This window comes from Mus caroli, unplaced genomic scaffold (assembly GCF_978045245.1).
Source record: "Mus caroli unplaced genomic scaffold, Mus_caroli_1 scaffold_13, whole genome shotgun sequence".
Taxonomy (NCBI): Eukaryota; Metazoa; Chordata; class Mammalia; order Rodentia; family Muridae; genus Mus; species Mus caroli.
In genome coordinates this window covers 38148444-38167500 of record NW_028227268.1, presented here as the reverse complement: position 1 = coordinate 38167500, position 19057 = coordinate 38148444, and the positions used below count along the sequence as shown (strand labels likewise).

The 19057-nt window shown below is 40.0% G+C and overlaps 1 protein-coding gene across 8 annotated transcripts in view; it reads left to right on the top strand.

Moving 5' to 3' along the window:
• Positions 1-19057, top strand: part of Acaca (acetyl-CoA carboxylase alpha) — a 275396-nt gene that overhangs the window by 208618 nt on the left and 47721 nt on the right. For all 8 annotated transcript variants that reach the window (XM_029483172.2, XM_029483174.2, XM_021178351.3 and 5 more), the window contains 4 exons: positions 2811-3080; positions 6563-6660; positions 10344-10464; positions 11085-11195. In XM_029483172.2, the coding sequence (XP_029339032.1) occupies positions 2811-3080; positions 6563-6660; positions 10344-10464; positions 11085-11195 (600 nt within the window). The remainder of the gene's footprint in view (positions 1-2810; positions 3081-6562; positions 6661-10343; positions 10465-11084; positions 11196-19057) is intronic.

Below are 19057 nucleotides of genomic sequence, written 5' to 3'. Positions count from 1 at the left end.
TTTTTCCAAGTAGTATTGTTTGTTTGTTTTTATGAAATGACTGTTCTGTGACTGATGACACACACACACACACATACACATACGCAGTCTCAGCCTTTAAGAGGCTGAGATGGGAGGATTGCCAATGAGTTTGAGGCCAACACTGTGCTACATAGTGAGTTCTCTACAAAATTAAATGCTGTCTCAGGAAAGAAAAGAAGAGAGAAGAAGAGAAAAGAAAAGTTAGTCAGTTGTATGTGGTATCTCTATTATCAAGTGAAGAACATGAAGATCTTGGAGATCAGAGAACACTGGAGTCCAGGGGTCACTTTAGGATGGGGGAGCTTTAGTGAGGAAGGAAGTTTGAATGAAACTTTGAAACAGGATTTAGATTGGTTGAGGACAGAAAAGAGCAAGCTTTGTGTATTGGATTTAATATAGAGTTCTGTTTCCAGTAGTTCATCAAATTCATCAGCTAGCTTTATCTTTCATATAGGGACACTGAAGTTCAATAAGGTTAAATATAAATCAAGGTCACTATCCTAATAAATGATAGGTCTTCAATTTAGATCTAAGTTTGGCTGACTCCAAAGCCCATGTTTACCCTTATTTGCCCTATTGTTTGATTAGGAATGAAATCCAACTTTTAATGTTAATTGAACCACAGATGCTTCCTCATCTATTCATTGTGCTAACTCTAACCTGAATGTGTTCTTCTAAGGATCCTTCGTTTACTGAGACTGGATCAACACTCTCAGTTCTCTTTTGTCACTTTTAATGTAGGAGTCAGTGAGTGGGGGCTAATCAATGAAAGACGTTGAAAAAAGAAAGTAACATGTAAAGCCAGATATGGTCTTATGTGTTTATAATCCCAACACACAGGAGGCTGAGGCAGGAGAATTGTAAATTCAAGACCATCTTGAACTGCATAACAAATTCCAGGTCATCTGAAGCTATAAGGTGTGACCTGCCTTAAAAAACTGAAGAGAGAAAAAATGTTCTTGGGGCTACTGTGTTGACACCTAATTAGAAGTCAATTTTGCAAGCATAATGACCTGGCCAGTTGCTGAACTGGCTGCCCAAGTGACATGAGAGTCCCTAGATAATGAGGAAAGATAAGAGTATTATCTGCTTTCCCAATGCCACAGTCACAGTGTCTACATTAGGATACAAATGCCAAAGTAGAATCTTCAGGGCTTGTATCTAAGCTGGCCTACGTGGCTAAGGTTAAAATAGCATAATATTTGGTGTTAAACCCAATCTTCCTAACTACAAATTAGGAAAGTAGACAGAGAGCTTTCCTTTTCTGAAAAACAAATGAGTGATTTAGCTAAAACAGTATCTAGAAATGCAAAAGTATTTCTCACCATACATGCATTTTATAGACTAGCTATTTTGCTGCTGCTGCTGCTGTTTTAGATCAAGATTCTCCTGATATTTGGGGTTTTTGTGTGTAGCATTCAAATGGTAGGCTTCTTTTCCCTTATTTGTCTTTAATGAGCCGATAGAGTAATATCTTATCTCAGAAAGTGAGTGGAATTTTTTTCCTATATTACATCCATTTTGTATTCGGCCAATGGTATGATATATTAAATAGCTTATATTTATCAGTGGGTGTTTCATATATATATTTCTTAATGCAGAGAATCACAAATCGCTGTGTAGAAAGCTTCAACCAGCCTGATTACAGTGGATGTGCAATTGGATTGAGGAATGTGTACTCAGAGCTTATGATCGCTGGCCGGGTTGAGTCTGGGTGATGCATGTGGCTTTCCAGGGATGCTGCTATTTACATCTGTTAATGGCCCTTCTTGATGGCCAGCTCCCCAATGAGGTGATATGCAGCAGTCTGGGGATGAGGGACCAAGGCTGCAGATGTGGCTGGGCTCCATTAGGCAGGGCCAGAAATGCTCATCTGGTAGGCTTTGTGTTTGGGCATGAGTGGTGGGGGTAGGGAGGGAAGCAGCAGACAGGGGAAAAAAAAGAGGGTAAAAAATCGAAAGCATTACTTATCCAGGTATGGGGAAATAGACAGGCAGACATGAAAAACTGCGGCTGTAACTGAGGTGTAAGTGAATACGAAAGAAATGGGACTAGCAAGTAAACAAGTAGGATTGAGTAGTTCTCATATAGAAGGGGATTAAAAAGGAGAGAGCCATGAGTGTTTGAGAAGAGACATGTCACCTCTGTCTTTCAAGTCTGTATCATTTGTTTGTGTGGCTAGTCAGATGCCACTGAACAGAGAACAGAGATTTACATACATCATAGTGCAACAAGAGATTAGCTCTGTGCATCCTTTGGTTTTCTGGTGCTGGAAGATAGCAACAAGAGTTGCGATAGTAAATCCTTGCAGAAATGGAAAATACCTGGACCCAAACCACTGAAGAATCTTTCACAGAGGACAATAAAAGGGCCTCAGATCACAAAAGTTGGATAGTCTGAGAGTGGTTCTCTTTCTATCCCTTATGTGCTAAAGGTTTCTTGAAATGAATCTCACCAAAGTTGGAAATAGTGTCTTAGTGTAGAGTATAGTAAAATGGACATTCTGGACTCATTCCCCCTGTCATATCTTTCTTCAGTGTAGAATCTTCAGTACATTTAGATTTGAAGTTTTTCCATTTTGTATCAGTAAATCCATCGAAGAATTGTCACAACACAGTAATAATGTAAAGCAATGTCCTAGACTGTTTGTCTGCTTTCCAAGAGGGAGCTTGCTTCTTTCACAGTGCACATCTTCTGAAGGATGTATCTAAATCTAATGTCTTACCTTCAAGAAACCTCACAAGTAAAGGCATGTAAGAAGCTGTATTCATTTGTTTCTGTCCTTGTAGATTGGCATGGTAGCCTGGAAAATGAGCCTTAAAAGCCCTGAATATCCAGATGGCCGAGATATCATTGTCATCGGCAATGACATTACATATAGGATCGGTTCCTTTGGGCCTCAGGAGGATTTGCTGTTTCTCAGAGCTTCTGAACTTGCCAGAGCAGAAGGCATCCCACGCATCTACGTGGCAGCCAACAGTGGAGCTAGAATTGGACTTGCAGAAGAAATACGCCATATGTTCCATGTGGCCTGGGTAGATCCTGAAGATCCCTACAAGGTATGCGCCACTCAGAGAACATCTCAAGACTGTGTTTGTGTATGGGTATGAGCTGATGTGCATTGAGAGGAACAAAGGAGGAGGTTTGTGTTTACAATTACTTACAAAAATTCCTTAGGGCCAGTGACATGGTTGAGAGTAAGATGCATGGTGCCAACCCTGAAGGCCTGAGTTCAATCCCTAGGATCCACAGTGATGGAAAGGAAGAGCCCATTACCAAAAGTTCTCTGACCTCCACATGCGCACCCACTCACAGTACACATAATGCACAAGGTAAAACTTAAAACAAAACAAAACTACTTAAGAAGTGGTTTTGAGGGCTGGTGAGATGGCTCAGTGGGTGAGAGCACCCGACTGCTCTTCCAAAGGTCCAGAGTTCAAATCCCAGCAACCACATGGTGGCTCACAACCATCCGTAAGGAGATCTGGTGCCCTCTTCTGTAGTGTCTGAAGACAGCTACAGTGTATTTACATATAATAAATAAATAAAATCTTAAAAAAAAAAAAAGTGGTTTTGAGCCACTGTATTGGGTAGTTGTGAGCTATCCAACATAGATGCTGGCTCCTTTTCAAGAGCAGAGCATCCTCTTAATCATCTCTCCAGCTCCCAATTTATGTGTATGTGACTGAGTATATGTACGTACACTGTGTGTGTGTGTGAGTATGTGTGTGTGTGTATGTGTGTGTGTGTGTGTGTGTGTGTGTGTGTGTGTGTGTGTGAGAGAGAGAGAGGAGAACACCTGTGACCAGCAAAGGAAGATATTGTAACTTTGTAACTTCTGGAACTGGAGTCACAGCCACTTATGTGCTGTCATATAGGTGCTGGGAATTGAACCTGGACTCTTAAGAGCAGTAGCAGTAAGTGCTTCTAACCCTGAAGCCATCTCTCCCACCTTTTAATTTCTACTATATTGTTAACTTTCTCCAATGCTTCTTAGTTGTGTGATAATTCTTGGGATTGTTGTACTCAGTGGGTGATCCTTACCATAACTGGATCTTTGAGATCTCTCTCTAATGACCCCACCCTTGCTCACTCTCTCTATGATATCACTTTTAAGTGTCCCTCTCTTTGCTGCCCTTCCATTCCATTGCCCTTGGAGCTCCTAACTTGCCAGGGCAACTTGATAGCTGTCTACAGTGGAGCAAGAATTGGAATGGCAGGACATCATCACATGTGTTCCATGTGCTCAGTTTCTGTAGTTTTCCACATCCAGTGATCCTTTAAGCCTACAAATACTGTGATTCTACTAATTTCTTTTTCCATTTTTCACTCTCATTTCATTCAATTTGTTTGGTGGGTTTTTTAATTGTTTTGTTTTGTTTTGTTGCTTTGGTTTTGGCTTTTTTTTTGTTTCATTTGTTTTGTTCTTTCTGGACAGGTTTTCACTGTGTAACCCTGGGTGTCCTGGAACTCACTCTGTAGACCAGACTGGTCTGGAACTCACAGAGATCCACCTCCCTCTGCCTCTGCCTCTGCCTCTGCTGGGATTAAAAGTATTCACCACCACCACCCAGCTTGGGTTGTTGTTGTTGTTATTGTTTTGGCTTTTATGTCTCTCTATGTAGCTTTGGCTGGCCTGGGATGTACTATGTAGACCTAGTTGTCCTTTAATTCATATAGGTCTGTTTGGCTCTGCTGGCATTCAAGGCCTGTACCCTGTTCATTCAACTCTTTTTTAATTCCAAGGTTCATCTTAATAGCATTTAATTGTCTTAATTGTCACCTTTTTGTGTTTCTGCTCATTCTGCTTCCTCTGTCCTCTAGAAGTAAAACCTAACTGTCCACCTTCTCCACATGTGCAGTGGAGAAAAATGTGGTTCTCTGACTGGTCTCACATTTCCCCTCCTTGGGTCCTCTCCACCCTCTTCCCTTACCTTCATTCCTACTCACGATCAGTCCTTGCTTCCCAAGATGCTCTGAAACAGAAATAAGACTTGTTTCTTCTCTGCGTTCACCCCCAGTACTGCAGAAGCAAGTGAAAAGCTTTAGGTCCTGTGCAGGTGAGCACTTCCTGTGTCTGTCCCCACTCCTCTCCACCTCACTCCTGTGCTTGAAGTGAATGATCTCTGCGCTTCCTAGAACCCTCCCTCCCTCCCTTTGTAGCCCTGTATAGTGAAGAATACCACTCCTCCTTTGCTTGGCTCATCCCTTTTCCCTCTCTCCTGGAACTATACCTTGACATACAGACACATCCCTCAAGTACTCACTCCTGTTCTTCCTCTTTACTTCAAAGAGTTGCCTGCTCTTGCCATCTGCAGGCTCTGGTCCCACTCTCCTGAACCTCCTTCTATGAAGCTTGCACCTGAACCATTTTAATCAAGTTACTTTTGTCAAGGTCACCAGAGGTTGTGTGTTGCAAATTCAGCGTTGAGTTCTCAGTCCTTGTCGCAGTGGTTATTTGATGATTCAGCGGCATTTGATACCAGTGGTCTCTGCTTTATCTTTGAAGTACCTCTCTTGGTTTTCTATCTACCTTTGTACCTCCTCTTTCTCAGTTTCTTTTCTACCTTTCATGTCCTTATATATAAGATTATTTCAAGGTCTAATAAAAAACATGATGCTAACACAAGTATACACACTTATCAGAACTTATCAGGTTATAATGATAAAAACCAAGTATGATTGCTGAAGCCCGTGATCCCAACTCCTGTGGATGCTAAGGCCAGCCTGGGAAACAGCCAGACAATGCCTCAAAAATAAAAGTTTATAACAAAGTCGATGGATTTTAGTGAATGTAAATTGTAGTTCATTAAAAGCATCTATAAAGTGTATAATGAAGTCAGTAATGACTACTTGCATGCTTGTGTTTCTGTTTGGGTATCGGAAGAATTTAGAATTAGTCACGACGGTTGTACCACATCTCAGCGTATAAAAACTGCTAATTTGTAAACACACACAGCATGTTATACATGTAGAACATGCTACTCTACTTTAATTGTAAGTTTGTATGCATGCAAGTAAATCATTAAGTATTAATACAGCTTTTTACTATAAATAGAACTTATTTATTGAAAAAAGGGAAAGTATAAATTCTGTGCTCAGACTTTTTACTGCTTAGACCTCTGATTTCAATATTAATTTCCCAGATTTGTGATCCTTTCTGTTATACCTTACCCCTCTCTTATTTTGATGATATGGATTTGAGTGAAGAGCCGTAATTCACACAATTCCTGAGTCCCATGCTGATATATTTAATGGAAGTGTCACTAAAGACTCAGAAATGACCCTTTAACCTTATTGAAAATGAATTGAATGGCACATACCTGGAATTGGAACTATAGGGTATATTGTTTCAAGGTCAGTCAATGACTAAAATATAGGAACTTCCATCTTTCAAACCACCTATGCTAGTGTGACAGTCACTCAAATAATTCATCTGTTTAAAGCTAGCTTTGGAGCAAGTTTCATTATATATGTTTGACTTTGTCTTGGTTATGTGCTAATGACAGATGATGAGCTAAAAATTATTTGTGCTTCACAGGGATACAAGTATTTATATCTGACACCCCAGGATTATAAGAGAGTCAGTGCCCTCAATTCTGTCCACTGTGAACATGTGGAGGATGAAGGGGAATCCAGGTAGGTATTTGTATGTCAGATGAACTTGGCCATGATTCTCAAAGATAGAGAATATTTCTTTACTCTGTGCTCATACAACCTTGAAAAGCTCTGTGGTATAATCTAGCCATCTTAGATTTGTGCCTTAGCTTATTAACAGAAATACCTTGCTATTGATGGAGGCTTTTAGGTGATATATTATTTATTCATTTAAGAAACAATGAAATGTGTAAATAATTCTGAAGAAAAAGTAAAATACCAGCCACAGGCCTACCCTAAAGCACAATTATGAATTTATGTTATTCTTACTGCCTTTTCTATATTCATGGTGCTTTTTTCCCTATGTAACTGGGATTATAGTAGCTAAGAGGTTTTTGTGTTGTTTTGTGTTTTTATCCTTTGAACTAAAATTTATTTTAGGGCAATTTCTTCTGTTCAGATTAGTGTTATATTACATATAAAGCTAATCTTCCTTCAGAAATAAACATGAAGTTTAATAGTTGCATAATACCATATCATAGTGAGTATACTATCTTTGAATATGCAGACCGTTTCCAGCCTTTCACTGTTATATCTCTGTGCTGAATATTCCTTTACTGACACTTTTGGACTGTACCTAATCTTTGTTCCTGGCACCCTGTCCATAGCTCAAACACACACTATTGTTTTTGTTTAAGTAGAGTTAAATACAGCAGCTTCAAGTGTTTCTGTTCTAACAGCTTGATCACTTGAATAAAATTATTCAGTATATTAATTGCACATGGAGTTGAAAGAATTTCATAAGGGCTTTCGGGGGGTGGTATGTTGAAACACAGGGTATCTGATAATTCTTTGGGTAAACTTTTCGATGCTTACATGTCAGAAAGTCCATATTTAAAGGTTTTAAAATTTTTTCAAATTGCCCTTCCAAGATTTGCATCCCCAGTCAGTAAGTACATGATAACACTGATTTCCTCTGTTCTGGGTGTATCGCTGATTGTTGTTTAAAACAGAGATTACTATATTTAGTAATAATGAGTATCTTCTCAAAATTAGCAGCTGTTAGTCAGGCAGTGGTACCACATGCCTTTAATCCCAGCTCTCAGGAGGCAGAAGCAGAGACAGAGGCAGTGGGATCTCTGTAAGTTAGAGGCCAGCCTGATCTACAGCAAGAATTCCAGGACAGCCAGGGCTACACAGAGAAACCCTGATTCCAAAAACAAGATAGCAGCTGTTATTTTTATCTTGCATTTTTGATTACCAGTGAGGCTGAATTTTGATAACTTTTTTGCATGTATTTTCTAGAATGTTAATTGCTGTGGTACTATTTATTGACTAACTCTTACATTGGTGGGCCATTGCCATACTATTTTAACTATTGCTGTGGGACATGTTAATTTTTTCCAAGTTGTAATTAGCTGATGTGCTTCTTTGTTAATTTTTTTTGTTTTTGTGGTGCTGTAGAACAAGCCCATGGCCTAGCACATGTTTTAATCACCAGAAACTTCCTATAATATCTTTAATTCAGACTCTGTTGGTTTTATATATTAATTTATAAGGACCTGACATCTCTCTTTAATTTCCCTAAAAAGAAACATGGCATATTTTTCTATTTACTGATATGTTTAGTTTTCTTCATAGAAGTTATGCCATTGGTTCTCACACTTCCTTAGTTTGTGGCACTTCTCCCACCCCTGCCCGCAAAGCAGGGTTTCCTTGTGTAACCCTGGCTGTCCTGAAACCCAGAGATCCCCCTGCCTCTGCTCCCCAACTGGAGGTATTAAAGGCTTGTGCCACCACCACCCAGCTCCTGGCACCTTTAATATGTCTGTAGTACTTTTTCACAGCACCCTTAAACTAAACATAGACCTAATGTGGTTTTTTAAATTAAGTAGTTGAATGCAAATAGCATCATAAAGGTTTCTTTCTTATGAGGTTAATGATCACTTGGATAAAGTAATCCATGTGAATTGGAAAAAAAAGTATTTCATTCTTGTTTTCTGGTATGTCCTTAGGGAGTGTTAAAAAGGGTTTCATGAGTCCCATGCTAACCTTGAATTCACCGTGTAGTTAAGGATGGTCTTGAACTCCAGTCCCTTATACCTTTACCTCTAGCATCTGAGAGTAGTACCTAGCTGATTCGTAATAATTACAGTAACTTGCGAATACTGTAATACTCTGCTTGCAGACCTTGGAGTTACCTTGTATATAGCATCCTTATTTCTTGTTCTTCCTTGGTTTTTGTGCAAAGTTTGCCTTTGTTCCACAGAAACTACAAAAACTTGGCTTTATAAAGATAGTGCTGCATTTCTTTTGACAACATTCTATCTTCTGTTAAGCTGTGAACTTCCTAAAGCTAGTCATTCACATAGGGTCTAACAGATACCACATGTCAGAGTGTTTTTCCAAAAATAGACTGCAGTGTCCCTGGGGGTTCACTGTGGTGCCTCAGGATGCCTTGGAACATGGTGTGGGTATGGTGTAGCTTTGCCAGCTTTTTCATGTCTCTTTCTAAAGGAAGATTAGCTTATTTGTAACATAACTCTAGAATCTGAAGTCTAGATATATAGAGAAAAAGAATTGTGGATAACTTGATATTGGGAGAGGCTAAAAATAGAAAGCTACAGCAATCTGAAAAGCAGACATACAGTCACAGACCACAGCTAAGACAAAGAAGTAGAGTCGGTAGAGGGAGAGACAGAAAGGAGCAGAAAAATTCAGAGCAGAGGAAGTTAAGAGCTGTTATACAGTGCTTATCTTTATTATTTCAGCTCATGAGAGTTAAAATAAAACACAATTCCTGCCCTGTGCCAGGAACAATGAGTAATGTATGCCCATCTCTGCTTCCAGCTCAGTACTTTCCATGTGTATACATGTGCGTGTATATTCATAAATGTGTGGTGCCTGACATCCTTTTATTAGCTCAGTACTTTCTGTGTACATGTGTACGAGTGTATTCATGTATGTGTATGTGTGGTGCTGGACATCCTTTTATTAACTCTGTTGCCATCTCCCATTTCCCATTGTCAGCTCTCCCTCCTAGTAAGTGACTCCCACTAGACCCACAGTTTGCTTTCTGGGTAACTCGGTCAGCATTTCACTTCTGCATACATCACACCATTCCCTCCAGAGAACTATAGCTAGGAACCCTCACCAGTATACTTGCTATTTGTAAGTGGGAATACATTGTTTTGACCTTCCTCTTTATTCTAATCTTTGAAAAGGGGAGGAATGATAATCTCCACTTCCTCTCTATTTCTCTATTTGTGGTTATTTATTTTTATATAAAATTGTCTAAGATTATTTAATGGTTGTGGCTTACTTCAGAGATATAGGTTGACCCTGATTTTTTCTTAAGAATGTGTCCAAGGATGTAGGAAAGGGCTTTTAAAATCTGAGCTGTGTCATGTCGTCTTGTTGCTTTAACCATCATGTCTTCCATATCTTAGAGGTAGAAACTACTGTCCCATTTTACAGATGTTATTAATATCTTCAGAGCCACACCAGTATTTGAATCATCAAGCTTTAACCTAGTTACTAAATTCCAACTTTTGTTGTTTCTGTTACAGAATATCATTCCCAGTAAAGTAGGATCCAAGCTAAGATGGAGACCCTTAGAAATTTACAGAATTCGAGTCTTAAATAGTCTCATAATGGTAGTGGTTCTGCTTATGAGTTCCTATTACTGTGTTTAACGTTTCTGATTTGGCACAACTATGCAATAGGTACAAGATAACAGATATTATCGGGAAAGAAGAAGGACTTGGAGCAGAGAACCTTCGGGGTTCTGGAATGATTGCTGGGGAATCCTCATTGGCTTATGATGAGATCATCACCATCAGCCTGGTAAATACTCTTAGAATAAAGCTTCCTTTCAATGCTGGGATGGAATCCAGTGTCTCATGTTGTCTAGACAGGTGTTCTCTACCACAGAGCTACATCCTCCATTCCCCACAAGGGATGAAACTTATTGAAAAGCCAGGTGTGTGGCTGGGTTTATTTCTGCCCTCCCTCACTGCTGTTGGGTCCTAAACTGAAATACTTCCTGAGATGATATACCTACAAATGTATCATAATTATACACAATAAATAACAAGACAAGATGATATAAACTACTAAATTTCCCAAATGTAGGCTCTTTCAACATTTAATTTCATTTCTTATTTCTCCAAATATTCTACCAGATTTTTAACAACTTGGGTTTCTTCTTAGTGCTTTACTTGTGCATGTTGTAGGAATAGCAGGCATCTGTGAAATGTGCAAATAAAAGAACCACAACTCCTGGAGTATCTAATACTCACTATTCAGTGAGTTTTGTCCTTTATTTGACCTGAAAGTTGGATTGGTGGGGGTTGTATTGTCATTAGACTTTATAAAAAGCAATATTTCTGTTCATAAGAATTTTATATATTTCATTTGTGCCTTTGTTTTTTGTGACATGCAGAATTTATTCTTTTTTTTTTAAGGTTACATGCCGGGCCATTGGTATTGGGGCTTACCTTGTCCGACTGGGACAAAGAACCATCCAGGTTGAGAATTCTCACTTAATTCTGACAGGAGCTGGTGCCCTCAACAAAGTAAGTTGCCAGAATTTGGTACATGTATATGAGATTGTTTAATAATGACAAGTATGACTTTCTAATTCAAGGTTCTGACTAGAAGGCAGCCCATTCCTTCCTTAGTGTGTCTTCTCCTCTAATGTTTGCCAATTAACTTACTTACCCATTCATTCATTATTTCATTCAACAAACAGTTTGAGTAACTATTTATTTACCAGTATGACTCTTGTGTTTGTATATATTTATGTATAAAATATCTATTAGTATATTTACATATTATATATAGTTATATATAAAATATATATTAGTAAGCAAACTGTATAAACCTCTGTTCCAAAGAGGTCATATTCTAGTCCCTTTCTAGAAAGACTGAAAACTGAATGCTTCTGTGTTCTCTCTGCCTTTGACATGTGAGGAGACCTGTTCTCAATGCAGGAAGCTGTCAGTTTCTAAGTGTACTGGCTTCTGGTTTTTGACTATACAATGAAGATTTAGCACTGGTTGAGGTATTGAGAATGTGCAATTTTAATGTTTTGAGAAATTTCTAAACATAGCTCTGAAGAAGAACATTGCATAGTGGAAAAGCTCAATAAACAATGAGCAGTGGAATGACTGGGTTCTGCGGAAGGAGTAACACAGACAGAGAAAGGGGACACATCTGAGAGATGGTGAGGACACTGCACAGAAGAGTGAAACTAACCAAGACCAGCACTCGCTCCTCCCTCCTTCCCTCCTTCCTTTCCTTCCTTTCTTTCCTTTCCTTTCCTTTCCTTTCCTTTCCTTTCCTTTCCTTTCCTTTCCTTTCCTTTCCTTCCTTTCTTCCCTCTCTCCTTCCTTCCTTCCCTCCTTCTTTCCTTCCTTCCTTCCCTCCTTCTCTCCTTCCTTCCTTCCTTCCTTCCTTCCTTCCTTCCTTCCTTCCTTCCTTCCTTTCTACCTTCCTTCCGTCCGTCCGTCCCTCCTCCCCTCCCTTCCTTTCACACACATACCCTTTAAGCATCAAAACTGGATTTTCCCTCCAGAGCAGGAAACATGTGAAATGGAATAGTTTGAAATTAGTTGGCTTCTACTATGTAAGTTACGGAGCCCTTTAGCTCTTCAGCTTTCTTGTCTGTTAAAGGGAGGTATTAATTTGCATCCTAATTTTATGATGCTAAAGAAAAATACACAGGCACTTAGCACAAAATGTGGGCTTTCCTGGCTCTCCCTTACATGGCTTGGTGCCAGCCTGTAGAGCTATACACATGCCATGTAGTGTTGAATATTGTGTTGTGACGCTGGCTTTGCAGTGTGAGCTGAATACTAGCGAGGTTTTGAGAATGTACAAGTTTGCTGTTTTGAGAAATTTCTAAATATACCTCTAAAAAAGAACACTTGTATAGTAGAAGTGCTTTTTATGATTTGGTTTTTAAATGACAGAATAGAGACTAGTTGGTCAATCCTGGTGTTCCCATGTAAAAAACGTTGATAATTTCATTGTCTAATCAGCTTGAGGGAATCAGAAATCACAGGTTTGCTTTCTCTCTAAGGAAAGGCAGAGTAGAATCAGCCTGGAAAGGAAAGTGAAGAACTGCCGCTCCTGAAGATTCTGCAGTGGGAGGGACTGCTGAGAGTATCAATTTTGTTAAGTTGCTCCTTTAGTTATTATCTAATAAGTATGAGGTTTGAACACTGAAGAGTTTTAGAAACCATTTTCTTTTTTTTTTTAAAGATTTATTTATTTATTATTATAAGTAAGTACACTGTAGCTGTCTTCAGACACACCAGAAAAGGGCGTCAGATCTCATTACAGATGGTTGTGAGCCACCATGTGGGTGCTGGGATTTGAACTCTGGACCTTCGGAAGAGCAGTCGGGTGTTCTTACCCACTGAGCCATCTCACCAGCCCAGAAACCATTTTCTATGAGGACAGATTTTTAAAATGATATATACCCCTGTATTTCTGTGATGTTGCCATATGTAGACAATATGTTTCTGAAGTATATATGGTTTATATTAGTGCCTCCCCTACTCTAGTATGTTACACACAGAGATTGTTTAACAGCAAAGGTTTTCTGTTTTGAGGAATTTGCTAGCATCTTATTAGTTGAATTTCATTTGTGCCAAGAAGAAAACAGTAGTGGTTTCTTTTTAAAAATCTGTTCTGATCAAATTCAGTATTCTTCTTTTCTATAGCCTACAGTGCTGTTTGTTAGAGAAAAGCCTGGTTACTGACGGGAGAGGCTCTGTTGTAGTTTAACAATGCTCATTCCCAGAAGTACGCCATCATTTTAGTTGAAGGGAGTGTTCTTTGTAGAGGTTACCTAATCCCGCTCCACCTGCTATACTATCTTCGCGTCTGCACCTCTTAACTACAAAGTCTTGTTGCTGGAAGACACCCAATTTCATGCAAATTCATTAAGAATGTCCTCTCAGCTCCATTGCTTATCAGGAATGAAAAGGGAAGCTATCAGAGAGCGCCAGCTCAGATTGCTGCCTCTGGCTCACTCCTGAATGCTAGCGTCTCACATACATGCTTACTCTATCTATCCAGCCTCTGCTTACCGTTCTCTCTGGGAGTTTCTTTCCATCTCACTCCTGGACTGTGCTAGGCACTCTTCGTCTGCATCTTTCTATGTGAGCTGATCTCTCTTTGTTTCTAGGTCTTGCTTGTAGATTCCTTTCTTTTTCTGAATGCACTCCTCCCCGAGTGTCCACGTGTGAGAAAGTCTTTGTGTGTTTGAAGCACTGTACAGCTTGCTTTTTAAGCCCTGACCATTGTGGTCACTGTATCTGTTTACCTATGTGTAGAGTGGAAATGTAGGCAGTATATGCAGGCTTATATACAGTTTTAGACTGTAAACATCTAGTGCTCACCTTTTGGAGTCTTTATCTGTTATGTTAAACATTGGGGTGAAGAATAAGAAAGGGGTGCACAGAGGTTATAGGGGAGAAAAGATTTTGTGTGTGCAAGTGCTGATCCCGTTGACCCCTTTGGAAATTGAAATAATGATAATGCGAGTCTCCTGACTGCATCAAAGTATCAGCACATCAGAAGCCAGGAGGCATGAAATGCAAATGATAAAGTGCGAGCAGATGGATTGTGCGTGATCGCCCGATGCCCAATGAATTTTAAAAGGTGCCTGTTTGCAAGGGGTGGGGGTGGGGAGGGGTGGCGGGACTGAAATAAACACGTTATCCCTGCAATTTTTTTTTTGTTCTTGACGCTCACTCCTGACAATATTTTTTCACACTTGAGTGAACACCCACTCCATCTCTCTCTCCCTTTCTGCCTTTCTCTCTCTCCTTTCCACCCCCCCCCACATCCCACCTCTTACGCGTCTCAGGTCATGTCGTTGCAGCTCCGGTGGAAATAATAAGATATAAACCACGAGGTTGTTATTTGCATAGAAATAGCATGGAGCCCCAGGCAGCAAGAGAGAAGGACACAGGGATCATTTGTCTAAAATTTTAATGAAAACTTTTGCTGAGGCAGAGATTTTTTTAAAACTTTCTTTCTCTTGGATTTCCCCCCGACCCTTCCCACCCCCTTGAGCCCCATCACTGATTTAACTTAACATGGAATATTGGGAGAGGAAGGGTTGACATGCCACACACTCTACTCACATAACACAGCAACATGTAAACTGTTCGTTCCCTTAATAGATAAGAAGCTTTAGTATGCACAGTTTCCAACTTATACAATGCATGTGTGTATCGGGCTTTTATGGCTGCATTCCAAATCTTTACACATGGTGTTGGTGACTTGGTTTTGGTGTGCACCTTCCTGCCTTATACTTCCAAAGTGTCTTCTTTAGAGATTTCCTCCCCCGCTCTCCTCCTTCCGTAGTGACCTGCATAGTAAATGCAAGTATTGCTGCTGTTTCCTCCTCCTTTCATTGCTGCCAAATTTTCTGTACACCTTATTCTCCAGGGCTGTTTCCTGCTACTGTGTAGTTTGTTTCAGAACAAGAAGATATTTCCACATTAGTGTTTTTATCCTTTTCCTCTCGTGATCAGAGTACTTATATTCCGTCAACACCTGCCGGGTTTCCTTCCCTGCAGTGATTTGTAAAGTATTTAGAATATTGCCAAGTTAAGGAGCAAGATGATTTCTTGATTTGACCTTTGTGATCCAGATTTGATACTTTAAGCCAGTGAACTGGTGACTGGATACTTCCCAAATGACATCTGAAACTAGAGCCAAGAGCTTCTTCCCGTTTCCTTGTTGTTGGGGGTTAGAGTGATGTCAGGGCTCGGACAAGACTGAAACAATCAACAGACTGAATTAATTAAAATGTGAACTTGAGTTTCATTACAGAAGAGCTCAGGCCTCTGCCCACTGTCCACAGAGAGTGCTGAGAGTGACGGCATAAATAGAAGTCCATGAGGATTTGCTTTTTCATGTCTTTCAAGGCTGCAGCAGCCATGACTTCAGGAACTATAGGCTACACATTGCTAAGTCCTCAAAATGATACTTAGCCTGATGGGTATTAACTGTCTTCCTGGGGTGGAGGGACTCATGCAGGTGTGGCAGAGGTAGCAGTTGTCTACTTGAACTGTTGGTATGACAAGACCCTTGGTGAGCTGGGATGATTTGCAGTTATAAACTCCTAAGTTAGGGTGGCTTTTGGACATTTGCAGTAACACAGATAATCCCCCACCCCCAGTACCTCTAAGTTTCTGTTCTCATGTTTAGCATAGTGTCAGTGGCAGCCAGGCTAGAGGAACCTCTGCTATAAGGCAGCACTGATGCAGGTCAGAGCCTGCTATCTCTCAGCCCCAGACTTGATGGAAACCTGAGCTTTGGACAGTGATGGGAATTTGTGGTTTGTGGGTGTGCTCTGGACAGCAGCTCCCTGTGTAGGTAGGACCTCTCTTTGCAAAATGGCTGTGATATGTGAGGGTAGATTACTCTGAAGGTTCTATGTGACTTCCTCATGGTAAACATTTTTTTAGAGCTTCTAAATAGGCCGCTCTATGCACTGAATCTACTAGAAAAAGTACTCATGTAGTGCATGTGGCTGAGAGCTTTTAAGTCCTCCAGGACCTAATTCTACTAATCTTGCTATTTCTTTAGGATTCCTTTTTCTTTTGTAATTAACTGTATGTGTATGGTGGGGATATGCACATTAAGTGCGGTGCATGTGGAGGCCAGAGGCATCAGGTGCCCCTAGAGCTGGAGTTACTTTAGGTGATTGCCTGGTATGAGCTGCCTGATGTGCAGACTGGGAATTGAGCTCCTGTCCTCTGGAAGAGCAGCATCACTAAGCCATCTCTTTAGTGTTAATCTTGCTTTTGAGACTTAGTCCAAAAAAAAATTCCCTCTCTGATTTGCTTTCATTACCATGCCCAAAGTTATATTGTAACTATGCAATGTGAAGTGTGTGATGTCACTCACATCAGTCTCTTTAACATAGTACTGGAGATCATAGGAAGGAGATTTGTTTGTGGAACCAGAGACCTACCCTGTACATGTTCCATGTCCATCCATGATGCTGCCATACACAATGTGAGAGAGTTAGAGAGATTCAAGGAGGGAAACAGTCCTTAGCTATCCCTGGGTGAGGGCAGTATTGTCACTGTGACAGAAAGAAGTTAACAGCATAGACTGTAGAGCCAGGCTGCTGAGGGTTAGTTTCTGGCTCTACCACATACAAATTATCACCCTGAGCAATTCCTTAACACCCCCATTCCCCCACCTGTGTTTCAGGTTTATTAAGTGTACAATGGGAGGCCATGGTAAATACTTATGTACCAAGGCTTTTGTGAGGACTAGATGAGTTAACTTAGGAAACTCCTGGTACTATGTGGTCTTTCTAAGATACATTCCAGGTTTGTACTTATCACAGTTCAATATCCAGACCCTGGAGTAGGAATATAAACAGTATTCTTTATACTTTCTGGCTCTCTGGAGGCAAAAGTTCTTTGGAAAAAATAAAATGTTACATGGCTTTCCTCCCTTTAGTAGTACATTCACATATTGATGTTCCCAATAGATGTTATGTAAAGACCATTAACACACTTTGGAACACCATTAGTTTAAGAGGCACCATGTTCAGCCTTGATAGGATAGTATATATGCCAGTCATCTGTCTCTAAGAGTCTCCAGGGACTTGTTGATACAATAACCCTAGTCACTCTAAGCATCAGCCCATCAGTTAGCATTGTTAAAAGCCCTTTACTCCCTATTTTTACAAAAGATAGTTCCTATATCCCATAGCTCTCTCCTTTGTAAAGAGATTTTTTTTAACATCTTGTCTAAATGAGTTTTGCATTGACACTATGAGTGAATTCTCAGAGAATATTGTAGTCGATGTCTGATCTCCTTAATTTTCAAGCCCATCTTCTACACATAGACAAAATGTTGGTAAATCTGGTCCCATTTTAGAAAGCTGTTTTGGTTTTCTTTTGTTGCTCCTATTTGTAGAAAACTGTACCAAGTATTTCTGACTCTGTTAGCAAGCCTTAATGATGTACAGCAACCTAGTCCTGATTACTGGCTTGGAGATGCTGCTCAATGGAGTTGCCATTCAGATTTCCATTACAAAAGTAGCCTTTGACTATCCAAGAGAGCCTCTGGTATCTAAAATGGCTTCAGTACTACAGACTTGAGAGAACTGACAGATTCTAGTGCAAAGCTTCTAGATAAAAGGAAAAGCCTGGGACTCTGCTTTGGGGCATTGAATACAGACACAGGAATGATCACACTGGCTAACACAGTAGAAGTGGGCTCGAAGTCTTTGGAGTTCTAGAATGTTCTAGTTTGCTTTCTGTTTCTGTAATAAATACCATGACCAAAGCTACTTGGGGAGAAAAGCCCTTATTTGGCTTAGAGTACATCGTTGAGGGAGACTCTCAAGCAGAAGAGATAGAACCATGGAAGGAAAGCTGTTGCTGGTTTGTTCCCCATGGCTGCTCAGTCTGCTCTCTTATGCAACACAGTACACCTGTCCAGAGGTGGCTGGGTCCTCCCACATCAATCATTAATCGAGAAAAGTTGTTCATGCCCACGCACGCATATACACACACCACACACACACACACACACACACCAATTTGATTGAGGCAGTTCTTCAATTGAAATTATCTCTTCCCACGAGACTCTAGTTTGTGTCAAGATGGCACAAACCAACCAACATACAAAACCTTTAGATAAGAAATTTTTTTTGCTCAGTCTCCCTTTTGCAAGTAACTTTGGACTTTAGTTCTTTGTGTAAAATGGGAAGCATATAATATGTATTGCTTACCTGAAAATGGAAAACGAGAAGAGCTCTTAAATTCCCTTTTAATTGCTACCATTCTGTACTACAAAGATGTGTGTGTTGCTCTGGAAAGTAGAGAACTATGTTAGGCTAAAACAAAAAGAGAACAGGTTAGTACAGTGGAATTTTTAAAAGGTACTACATATTATGATATATAATACTAAAATTGCATATAATGAAATGTAAGATTCTTATATATTAGTGGAAGTAACATCGTGATTTAAATTTTATCTTGATAGACATAGTGGTTCATGCTTTTAATCCCAGCAGAGACCAGTTTAAGACCAGCTTGGTCTACATAGTGAGTTTCAGGACAGCCAGAGTCACATGGTGAAACCCTGGAGAGAGTGAAACAGAGACAGAAGACTGAGAGACACAGAAAGAGAACAGTTACAAGTTAATCTTGCTGCAGAGACTTAGGGATCACAGGGGTAACAGCTCAAACTCTTTGAGTCCGATGTCTGGTAGAATCAGTAAAGGTGACATAGTTTGGGGCACTCAAAGTCTTGAAGGCATACATACATACAAAAGCTAGCCTGCTAGAATTTGTTACCCTCACTTCAATATGCAGGCTCTACATCACTTTATATATGTGGAACTCTGATATATCTCTGCCCCATCTCCAGGATAACCATTTCA